Source organism: Rhincodon typus, chromosome 14, assembly GCF_021869965.1.
Source record: "Rhincodon typus isolate 14 chromosome 14, sRhiTyp1.1, whole genome shotgun sequence".
Classification (NCBI taxonomy): Eukaryota; Metazoa; Chordata; class Chondrichthyes; order Orectolobiformes; family Rhincodontidae; genus Rhincodon; species Rhincodon typus.
The window spans coordinates 161,253-173,685 of NC_063345.1; the positions used below are offsets into that span (position 1 = coordinate 161,253).

Below are 12,433 nucleotides of genomic sequence, written 5' to 3' on the forward strand. Positions count from 1 at the left end.
TTGAAGAGGTAACAGAGTGTGTTAATATGTGCAGAGCGGTTAAAGTAATATACGTGGGCTTCCAAAAAGATGTTTCAAACAGTGCCACACATCAGATTTCAGAGAGAAGTTAAAGCTCATGATATAGAAGTGGCAATAGCAACATGGATACAAAATTGGATCAGTGATAGAAAATAAATAGGGTTCCCCGGGGGGTTGGTTTTAGAATCCTTGCTTTTCCTAATGTATAAACGATACATAACCTGGATCGGCACCTTAAGTGCTGTAAACTGCAGGACTATGAGCCAATGCAGGAAGTTGGGATTAGAAAGGGCATCTGGGTCATCATGGACAAGATGAGCCAAATACCCCCTTCTGTGCTGTATCATTTCTGTGGTTTCTAAATGGTCCAGATCTTGGTGGGCAGGAGATAAGTTTAAAGATTGTGAATAACACAAAACTTGACAGAATCATAAATTGAGAGGACAGTGTAAAACTTCAAAAGGACATTGACAAGTTGGTGGAGAGAGTGGAATGGTGGCAGATGACATTCAAAGTGGAGAAGAAAGATATATTTTCATTGTAGAATTCATCGTAGAATCCCTACAGTGTGGAAACAGGCCCTTCGGCCCAACAAGTCCACACTGACCCATCCCCCTTTATCCCACCTAATCTACACATCCCTGAATACTCTGGGCAATTTAGCATGGCCAATCCACCTAACCTGCACATCTCTGGGCTGTGGGAGGAAACCGGAGCACCCAGAGGAAACCCACGCAGACACAGGGAGAACGTGCAAACTCCACACAGACAGTCGCCCGAGGGTGGAATCGAACCCAGGTCCCTGGCGCTGTGAGGCAGCAGTGCTAACCATTGAACCACCGTTCTGCCCATTTTGATGCTAAGAACATGGAGAATGGATAAAACAAAGGTTAATATTCTAAAGAGTGTCCAGGAGCAGAGAAAGCTGGATGTACATGTGCATAAGTCATTAAAGGATATAGGACAGGTAGGGAAAACAATGAATAAAACAGACTTTATTAGGCTTCATTAAAAGGACATACAGTACAAGACAAAGGAGGTTATAATGAATAAAGATAGGACACTGCCTAGACCTCAAGTGGAGTATTGTGTACAGTTCCGGGTGCCACAGTGTAGTAACGATGTGAATGCATTAGAGGGAGTGCAGAAGACATTTATGAGAATGAGACATTTCACTTATGAGGAAAGATTGGAGAAGTTGGGACTACTTACCTTGTACAAGGCAAGACCAACAGGAGATCTGAAAGAGTTTTCAAAATCATGAACAGCCTGGAGAAGAAGATGGGGAGGAACTGGCCCTGCCCATAATGACTAAAAGCCAAAAGGCACAGATTTCAAGTGTTTTTGCCAAAACAAAAAACCACATGTGAGGAGAGAAAAATAACTACTCATTGTATGAGAAATCGAGTCTGGTATGTACTGCCTTGAATTGTGGTGGAGGCAGGTTCAACTGAGGCATTCAAGAGTGTATTTGATGTTTATTTAATTAGAAACAACGTTCAGGGCTATGGCCAAAATGCTGAGAGCTGGCGCAAAATAACAATTCTGTGATTCTGCCTGCTCAATCTTTTGTGACAGATATAACCCATGACTTTTATATCAGCTCCTAAACTTCTGACAATACAAAGGCCAAACTGATCACAGTGCTTCATGTATATTTTAACAAAAGATTCTATACTAATTTAATATAACTTGCTTTTCACATCTAGCCCTCTGACAAAATTAAACTCAGTGCTTGGTTTATTAATTCAAATGGAATTATTACAGCATCACTACTTTTAGTTATTTTAGTATTTATACTCAGATGTCATTTGTCTTCTACAAACCATAAAACTTCTTAAAAATTACTTGCTTTATTCTAGGAAAAATTAAACAAAAACATTCACCATTATAGCTGGCTCGTATATTTAATACAAAACCGTGATGAGGAGATGCCGCTGTTGGACTGGGGTGGACAAAGTCAGAAGTCACATGACATCAGGTTACAGTCCAACAGGTTTATTTGAAATCTCAGGCTTTTAGAGCACTGCTCCTTCATCAGGTTAAGTGGAAGGAAGTGCACAGGCCTGTATGCTTCCCACCAGTTCACCTGACGAAGCAGCAGTGCTCCAAATGCTTGCGACTTCAAATAAAACTGTTGGACTATAATCTGGTGTCATGTGACTTCTGACTTAACAAAAAGGCAAACTGAGTTACTTTCACTGTCCCAAAATCAGGTTCCCTTCAGGGAGAAGGAGGGTCATCAGTTACTACACATAGCCATTGTTTTGCTTGCAATATTGTAAGGAACACTCTATAGCTTGATCATTGCAAGAAGTTCTTTTTACTTACTGTAGCCACTTTATTCACTATGTCTCGTGCAACACTGAGACCTTGTGCAAAGGTTCGAGCAGCAATAAACGCCCTTGTCACCTGAAGCTTCAATTTGCGCGGCACATCTCCGAATGGCTTCAGCTGCTCTGTATATTTGCTAACACATTCCAGGTATTCTTCAGTGAAATGGTACTGAGGGTTCACCAACTGAAACATCCGCTCCAAGAGTCGAGCCCAGAAGTCACTCAGCATGTCCTCCAGATTTAAATTTCCAATCACATAGTACTTCTTCAACTCTTTAAATAGATCCTGAAATACTTCAGAGTTTTGTAAATATAGTTGGCCGTACGTCCGTACAAACATATCATTCAAGGATTTCTCTGCATTTTCTATAAGTTCCTTGAAGAATTCTGTGGAAAATAAATAATTAAGTTTTAATTACACCTATTATTATTAAACAATTAAATTGAACCAAGTCAACAATTTTGAACATGAATGTTCACACCTGTTAAACAGATATATCTGACAAACTAAACCGTTTAACATCATTGTGGCATTTGATCAACAGAAATAGAAAAAGGTCAAACATACCTTCCCTCCTTCCTCCAAGGGTCATTTTGCTCAATAACCAAAAAATAGCAACTGCTTTCCTGCCTATTGTCAACCTCTCCAGGGGTGATGAATGGCACTTTAGAAACACAAGTTCTTTCCATTTCTCTATCCCAAAGCATACACATGGCAGTCACTCATCTATTCGCTAGTAAGACAGTTTTGTGAAAATGTTTACTGTCATAATTCATTATTTGGAGAAATAAAATCTCTAAATATAACAAATTTTTTCAACATTTTCAATTCTGGGATTCGGAAGTTTTCCATACACCCAGGGCATTTGCACAAAGGTCTCTCTCTATGTGCTTACAAAGGTTAGAATTAGCGGGGTAAAAGTCATAAAAGTGCAGATATGCCCATTTAGCCAGGGCGTTAAAGCATCTTCAATCAAGTTGTGAACGATTGACGTAACTTCCGACATGAAAGACAGATTGAGAAACTAGTACAGCAGATTGAAATTGGCATGGAAGATGTTGTGGGATCACAGAGACGTGGCTACAAGGGGACCAGGAGTGAGAACTAAACATCCAGGGATACACATCCTATCGAAAGGACAAGTAGATGGGCAGAGAGGTTGGGATTGCCTTGATTTGATTTGATTTGGTTTGAATTATTGTAGTCACATGTACCTAAATACAGTGAAAAGCTTTGTTTTGCAAGAAGCACAGGCAGCTCATAGCAAACACGGACATACAGATCTTAGGGCACTCAAACAGAGCGAGGCATAAGGTTATGGTTGCACAGGAGGCGTGTAAAGCAAGATCAACATTATCAAGATCAATTATCTAAAATCAGAGAGATCCGTTCAGCAGTTTAATAACAGCAGAGAAGAAGCTGTTCTTGAATCCGTCGGTGCGTGTTTTCAAGCTTCTGTATCTTCTGCCTGATGGAAGGGGTCACAGGAGAGCTTTACTGGGGTGGGATGGGTCTTTGATGATGTTGGCAGCCTTTCCGTGGAAATGAGAGGTAAATAGAGCCCATGGATGGAAGGTTAGCTTCTGTGATGGTGTAGGCCATGCAAACAACCTTCTGTAGTTTCTTACGGTCCTGGGCAGAGAAGTTGCCATACCAGGCTGTTATACACCTGGACAGTATGCTTTCTACAGTGCATCTGTAAAAGTTGGTGAGGGACCTTAAAGACATGCCAAATTTCCTAAGCCACCTGAGGAAGAAGAGGTGTTGTTATGCCTTCTTGATCATCGCAACTACGTGGGAAAATCGAGGACAGATGGTTGGTTATCATCACTGTTAGGAACTTGATGCTCTCAACCCTCTCCGCCTCAGCTCCGTTGATTTAGATATACTGATAAATGATCCAGTCCATCACACAATACTCCAGAGAGTGGTCTAACCAAGGCCCTGTACAAGTGCATAAACATCCCTGCTCCTGTACTCGAATCCTCTTGTTATGAAGGCCAACTTACCATTTGCCTCCTTCACCACTTGCCGTATCTGCATATTTATTTTCTACAACTGGTGTACAAGGACACCCAAGAGTTTTGTTTCACCAGTCCCCAGTCTATTACCATTCTGCTATTAATCTGCCTTCTTTATTTTTCCTACCAAAGTGGATAACCTCACATTTATCCTTTATTACCCAATTCTGAAATCCATGAGCCATTTTCTGAAACTTTTCCACATTTTATTTCGAGGTGGTTAGATGGAGGTATCGGGACTTGCATCCTGCACATCAATCTCATTAAACTTTACAGTGACCTAATTGGACTGGTTGAGTCTTGAAACTTAGAACATATAACAATACAGCACAGGAACAGCCCTTCAGCCCACCATGTTATTCTAAACCAATCCTGTCTGCCCATACATGGTCCATATCCCTGTACTGTCTGCTTGCCCATGCATCTAAATGCCTCAAACTTTGCTAACATTTCTGTTTCTACTACCTTCCCTGGCACTGTGTTCCAGGTATTTACCACCCTCTGTGCAAAAAGACTTTCCTCAAACATCTCCTTTAAACTTTCCCCCCTCTCAATTTAAATCTATACCCCCTAGTATTTGACACAGCCATAGTGGGAAAGAAACTCAACTATCCATGCCTCATGTAATTTCATAGACTTCTATCAGGTCTCCCCTCAGCCTCCGACAGTCGAGTGAAAACAATCCAAGTTTGACCAACCTCTCCTTAGATCTAATGCACTCCAATCCAGACAACATCCTGGTAAACTTCTGCTGCACTCTCTCCAATGCCGCCACATCCTTCCTATAGTATAGCAACCAGAACTGCACACAACACTCCAAATGTGGCCTGACTAAAGTCTTAAGCAGTTGCAACATGACTTGCTAACTTTTATACTCAAAGCCCTGACCAACGAAGGCAAGCATGCCGTATATACCTTCTTTACTACTTATCTACTTGTGTTGCCACTTTCAGGGAGCTATGAACTTGGACCCCAAGATCCTTCTGTATATTAATGCTCCTAAGGGTCCTGTCATTTACTGTATACTTTCCTCTTGCATTTGATCTGCCAAAATGCATCACCTCACACTTGTCCAGATTAAACACCATCTGCCATTTCTCCAGGCATCATTCCAACCAATCTATATCCTGCTGCATTCTTTGATATCCTTCCTCACTATCCACAACTCCTCCAATTTTCATTGTCGCTTGCAAACTTACTGATCAGACACACATCTATGGGGTGAATCATTTCATCCAAGATGTTTGTCTATTTGCAGATGCATTGTATTTCGTTCAAAAAAAAACACACAATTTGTAGTCGCAGTCAGTGTGGCATCTTGTAAATTCCAGCTTTCGGAATAAAACCCACCTGATTCCAGGTTAAAACTCAGACAGATTCCGAACAAAGCCTCATACCTACAATTCAGTGCCTGACCTGAGATGTCACCTTTTGTCTATTTCTATGGCTCTGCCTGATTATAAAGTCAGTGTTGTGCTGTCATGACAAACACTTTACACACTGTCTAACACTCTTGGTCACTTGCGGAGACTTATTATCTGACACTCCACTCACACCATTTTTACAATCTTTTGATCTGTCTGTTTCTGTGTTCCCTGCTCTTTCATTGCACCTGAAAAAGGGGCTGCTCTCTGAAAGCTTGTGAGATTCCAAATAAACATGTTGGACTACAACCTGGTGTTGTGTGACTTCTAACTTTGTTTCTCAGTTGTTTGAGCTATTAGTAGAGCTTCCCAGTTTACAGTGGACAGTCTGTATCTCATCCCATTCAAGTTTGCCTCACTTAAATTCAAAATTCTAGCATCCAATCCTTTCGTATCTCTTACAAATGTGATATGAAACTTGACAATGTTTTGATCACTATTTGACAAATGCTCACAAATAAATTAGGTCACTAAATCAAGCTCATTGCTCATTATTAGATCCAATATTGCTTATTCCCTTAATAAAAACCAAAAGAACTGCGATGCTGTAAACCAGGAGCAAAAACAGAAGTTGCTGGAAAAGCTCAGCAGGTCTGGCAGCATCTGTGAAGAAAAAACAAATCAGAGTTAACATTTCGGTCTGGTCACCCTTCCTCAGAACAGCGCAGTACATGCCCTTTGGCCCACAAATGTTGTGCCGAACCTTTACCCTAAACCCAAGGTCTATCTAACCTCCACCCCTACCCTTATACTATCATCCATATGCCTATCTAATAGCCACTTAAATGCCCCTAATGAGGCCAACTCCACTACCCTCTCCAGCAATGCATTCCACGCCCTGACCACTCTCTGAGTAAAGAACCTATCTCTGACGTCTCCCCAATATCTACCTCCTTTCACTTTCAAACTATGTCCCCTCGTAAAAGCTACCTCCACCCTAGGAAAAAGTCTCTGGCTGTCTACTCTATCTATACCTCTGATCATTTTGTACACCTCTATCAAGTCACCTCTCATCCTTCGTCGTTCTAAAGAGAAAAGCCCTAGCTCTCTAAACCTTTCCTCGTAAGACCTTCCCTCCATTCCAGGCAACATCCTGGTAAATCTCCTCTGCACCTTTTCCAATGCTTCCACATCTTTCCTGTAATGAGGGGACCAGAACTGGACACAATACTCCAGATGTGGCCGAACCATGCTTTTGTATAGCTGGAGCATAACTTCACAGCTCTTGAACTCAATCTCTCTATTCATGAAAGCTAACACACCATACGCCTTCTTAACAACTCTATCCATCTGGGTGGCAGCTTTCAGGGAACTGTGGACATGAACCCCAACAACCCTCTGCTCCTCCACACTGCCAAGAATCTTTGTGTTAACCCTGTATTCTGCTTTCAAATTTGTCCTTCCAAAATGAATCACCTCACGCTTTTCAGGGTTAAACTCCATCTGCCACTTCTCAGACCAGCTCTGCATCCTATCAATGTCCCTTTGTAACCTAGAACAGCCCTGCGCACTATCCACAACGCGACCCACTTTCATATCGTCCGCGAACTTACTAATCCACCCTTCCACTCCTTCATCCAAATCATTTACAAAAATCACAAATTGAAGAGGACGGAGAACAGATCCTTATGGTACACCACTCATTACTGAGCACCACGTTGAATATTTTCCATCCACTACCACCCTTTGTCTTCGAAGGGTCAGCCAATTCTGAATCCAATCTGCCACATTTCCCCCTATCCCATGTCTCCTTATCTTCTGCATGAGCCTACTGTGGGGAACCTTATCAAACGCCTTACTTAAATCCATGTATACCACATCCGCTGCTCTACCTTCATCCACGTGTTTGGTCACCTCTTCAAAGAATTCAATAAGGTTTCTGAGACATGATCTACCCCTCACAAATCCATGCCGACTATCACAAATCAAACTGTGCCCATCCAAGTGATCACAAATCCTATCTCTCAGAGCCCTTCCCAGTAATTTGCCCACCACTGAAGTAAGACTAACTGGCCTGTAATTTCCGGGGTTATCGCTATTCCCTTTTTTGAACAAGGGAATGACGTTTGCCACTCTCCAATCTTCCGACCCTCTCCTATCACTTTAGGCTCCATGCACAAATTCCCTTTACAATCCTTGATCGGCCCTACCCTTTCTCTGGTCATTCTCTTATTCCTCATGTACGTGTAAAAAGCCTTGGAGTTTTCCTTGATCCTATCTGCCAAGGTTTTCTCATGCCCCCTTATAGCTCTCCTAAGTTCTTTCATTCAGCTCCTTCCTGGCTAACTTGTATCCTTCTCGAGCCTTTTCCAATCTTGGTTTCCTGAACCTTATATAAGCATCCTTCTTCCTCTTAACCAGTCGTTCGACCTCTCTCGAGAACCAAGGTTCCCTCACTCGACCGCATCTTCCCTGCCTGCCAGGGACAAACATAATCAATCACACGCAGTATGCATTCTTTAAACAATCTCCATATTTCTATAGTGCTCTTCCCTGACATCATCTGTTCCTATTTTATGTTAGCCAGTTCTTGCCTAACAGAATTATAACTACCCTTACCCCCAATTATAAACCTTACCCTGCTGAATGTACCTATCCTTTTCCATGACTATTGTAAAAGTAACACAGTTATGATCGCTACCGCCAAAATACTCTCCTACCAACAGGCCTAACACTTAGCCCGGTTCATTGCCAAGCACCAAATCCAAAGTGGCCTCTCCTCGTGTTGGTCTATCTACATACTGGACAAAATCTGCTCCATCTAAACTATTACAACTAAAATGTTTCCAATCAATATTTGGAAGGTTGAAGTCACCTATGACTACAACCCTGTGACTTCTGCACCTTTCCAGTATCTGCCTCCTAATCCGCTCTTCCACATCTGTAAAAAACCCCCAAAGTGACTGCTCCTTTCTTGTTCCTGACCTCAACCCAAACTGACTCTGTCGACATATCATTCTTGAACTGTCTTTCAGTCGCTGCTATAATCACCCTGACTAGCATTGCCACTCCCCCGCCTCTTGTACCACCCTCCCTATTTCTTTTAAAGCATCTAAATCCTGGAACCTCCAACAACCATTCCTGTCCCGGAGTTACCCAAGTTTCTGTAATGGCCACAACATCGTAGTTCCAAGTACCGACCCATGCTCTAAGTTCATCCGCCTTATTTCTGATACTTCTAGCATTGAAGTATACACACCTCAAACCATCTCCGTGTCCACAATTACACTCCATCGACCGCATTTCTTTACAAACAACCTCAATCCCTGTTGTGTTTGTTGGAAGGCTGAATCTGGTTCCCTACCCCCTGCCAATCTAGTTTAAACCATCCTGTATAGCTCGAGCAAACCTCCCTTCCAGCAACTTCTGTTTTTGTTGCTTATACCCTTGTTGCATCCAAGATATTACTGCCAGAAACTATCCCAGACACATACCACAAATTTACAATCTGTCTGACAGATGCTGGCCTGTCTCTCCCAGTCTATGCTAAGATTAAACCCACCACCACCACCACCACACCACACCACACCACACCACACCGCCCCCTCCCCCCCACTAAGTAGTACTTCTCTGCCTTTGCTGGATAGTTACCTAATTTCAGCAGTTCTGCATTCTTATCAGGTGGTCTATACATGACACCCCTTGCGGTTTTAATTCCTCAGTTCCATCTGTAAGGTCTCCACTAGGTGCTTTCCCCTCATTACAGCCTTCCTTCACAAAGAAGCGATTCTGTTTCAAATCAGTAATACTACTGCACCCCCTCTGCCATTTTCTCTAACACTCCTGCAAACTTTATAACCTGATATGTTTAGTGCCTAGTCCAGACCATCCTGCAGCCATGTTTCCATAACAGCTACTATATCGGTTTCCAATTTGAATCTGTGATTGCAGCACATTCAATCTGTTCCTTACACTCGTGCATTTGTGCAAAGAACTCTAATTTTGACTGTATACTCTATCCTGTCCTTGTCTTATTCAATACACATTTTATCGTCCTGCCTTATTCATTAAACTGGCCCTGCTTGTTCATCCTATTAACCTCTACCTTCTCTGCACATGCTCAACTATTGCTCTGGTTCCCACCCATTGCCATGCTAGTTTAAACATTCCTGAGTGGCAAGAGCAAATCTCCCAACAAGGATATCAGTGCCCCTCTGGTTTAGATCCTTTGTACATTTTTGGCAAAGCTTGTGCAGTAATGGGGCTTGCTTTCCTGTAGACTCCCTTTGTCAGAGTCAGCACTCTTACAGCAAATCAGATCAAAGCTCTGCAGTCATGCGATACCCAGTCATGAATGGTGGTGGTGGACAACTAACTGATCAAGAAGTACAAACTCCATAACTATTCTCATCTACAATGATGTGGAGCACAGCACATCAGTTCAAAAAATAAGGCTGACGTATTTGCCAGAGGTAACAAGTTAATGACCCATATTGACCTTCTCTGGAAGTTCCCTACATCACAGATACCAGTCTTCTACCAATTCAATTCACTCCACATGATATCCAAAAGAGTGGACACTAAATACAAAAAAAGCAATGAATGCTGACAATATTCTAGCAATATTCTGAGGACGTGCTCCACAACTGACTGCGCTCCTAGATGCGAGGTGGCATTGAGAATCATTGCTTGCTGCACCTCTCTGTCGACTTTCATTGGAGAGAAAGAGTTAATGCTTTGAATCCAGTGACTGTTCTTCAGAATTGACTGGTGTACAAGGATAACCCGATTCCCTCATACATCCATGTTTCGTAACATATCACCATTTAAGTAATATTCCGAGCATAACTTGACACTTCACCACATTGTATTGCATCTGCCATGTGTTTGCTCACTCACTCATGTCATAAATCATCTTGAAGTGTCCTTGCATCCTCCTCACTACTCACAATCCCTTATTTTTGTCTCATCAGCAAACGTTGGCATGTTGCATTCGGTTCCCTCACTCAAGTCATGCATAATAAACTGGTGCAGTACCCCACTCACCACTGCCTACAAGCATGGAAGAAGACCCATTTATTCCCACACTGCTTCTTGTCTATCAAACAATTCGCCATCCATGTTAATATATTATCCCCATTGCATGTTCTTTACTTTTGTCTGTTAACCTCTTATGACAGACCTTACCAAAAGCCTCCTGAAAATCCAAATTCACCGCATCCACTTGTTCCCCTTATCTATTCTATTAGTTACAGCCTTTAAAAAAAATCCAGTGATTGTTGAGCATAATTTGTCTTTTATACATCCATACTGGTTTTACCAAGCCTGTTAATGCTTTCCAAGTGTTCTCTTATCACATCTTTCATAATAGACTAGCATTTTCCCCATTACTAACGTTAGGCCAACTAGTCAGTAATTCTTATTTTTTTCTCTCCTTCCTTTTTTAAAATGGAGGGGTGACATTTATCACTATCCAATCTGTAGTAACTACTTTTGAATTTTGCAAGATAACTGTTAATACATCCAATATTTCTCATACCATTCTTGTTCCCTTGTCTGCACTAGTAGATTTCAATCTTATTCATTTTACTATTTAATAATGATCCTATATTGATATGGGAAGAACTTTTTGTGATTTTCATACTCCCAGTTTGTTTTAATGTTTATTCTCTTGCAAACCCTATTTTTGCCCAGTGGCAATCACTAACTCCTGATCCTATGACGACAACCCAGACTCTCTGGAACCCAGCTCCAGTACATAAACACTTTCAGAACCTCCATGCCCTGTGCAATCTGCTTCTTTTTATAGGCTCCACCCTACTCTGTACATCAAGTGTTGTCACAGTGTTCCTAAAATGTTCTTTGTTCTGTACTTATGAATGTTGAACAATTGAACAGGACAAATGACAGGATACCTAAATCCAAAAACTACCAAAAAGACATAACTTTATATTCAATAAATTGTACTTTTCCCCAGAACTTACCATCAAACTTCTTGTACCTTGAAGCAAATGTTGACAATAGAGCATTGCTCGTCTCCAGCACAATTTTGCTAAACTCTTGCTGACCTTGCAGGCTGAGCTGTTCCTCCATTTCAGAGGTACAACATGTATTGAGCTGAGAACATACCTTCTGCTGATTTCCTAAACACAAGAGAGAGATTGCAAACAGGATTAAAAGAACACGTCTTTTTTCTGTTAGTTACCCCCTCATATGAAAGCAATGATTCATAAAGATTAAGTAATCGAAAGCAAATCCATTTGAACTTTTGAGGTGTTAACATCATTTCAAAATGTGTTTCATGATGAGGTTAGTAATACTCAAACAATAACACATAAAACTCAGCCATTCATTTTTCCTTCTACCAGATTATTAATTACTGTTCAACTTTCTTGGTCACATTCTTAAATTTACAACAGTTTACATTCAGGATACTACAATATCATTCAAGTAAACACACAGTTAGGTACTTCAGCTATAACTATTCAGTTAATTTTTGACATGTGTCTGCAGCATTCTCAATTCCAAATAGCATAAACTGGCATTGAAACAATCCATTGGGTGTGACACAAGCAGAAATTTCCTTAGTCCTTGTTGTCAACAGTCCTTGCCAATATCCTTTTAACAAATCAGTTTTAGAAAAGAATGATGCACTGCCAACTCTATCAACGCAATCTTCTAGTCAGGGAA

At 41.4% G+C, this 12,433-nt stretch overlaps 1 protein-coding gene across 1 annotated transcript in view; it reads right to left on the minus strand.

The window, feature by feature from the left end:
• Positions 1-11,880, minus strand: part of gpc4 (glypican 4) — a 97,192-nt gene extending 85,312 nt beyond the window's left edge. The window contains exons 1-2 of the mRNA XM_048605431.1: positions 11,728-11,880; positions 2,353-2,744 (exon numbers count right to left, since the gene is read on the minus strand). Coding sequence (XP_048461388.1) covers positions 2,353-2,744; positions 11,728-11,836 — 501 coding nt within the window. The 5' untranslated portion in view covers positions 11,837-11,880. The remainder of the gene's footprint in view (positions 1-2,352; positions 2,745-11,727) is intronic.
• Between the last annotated feature and the right edge of the window lie 553 nt (positions 11,881-12,433).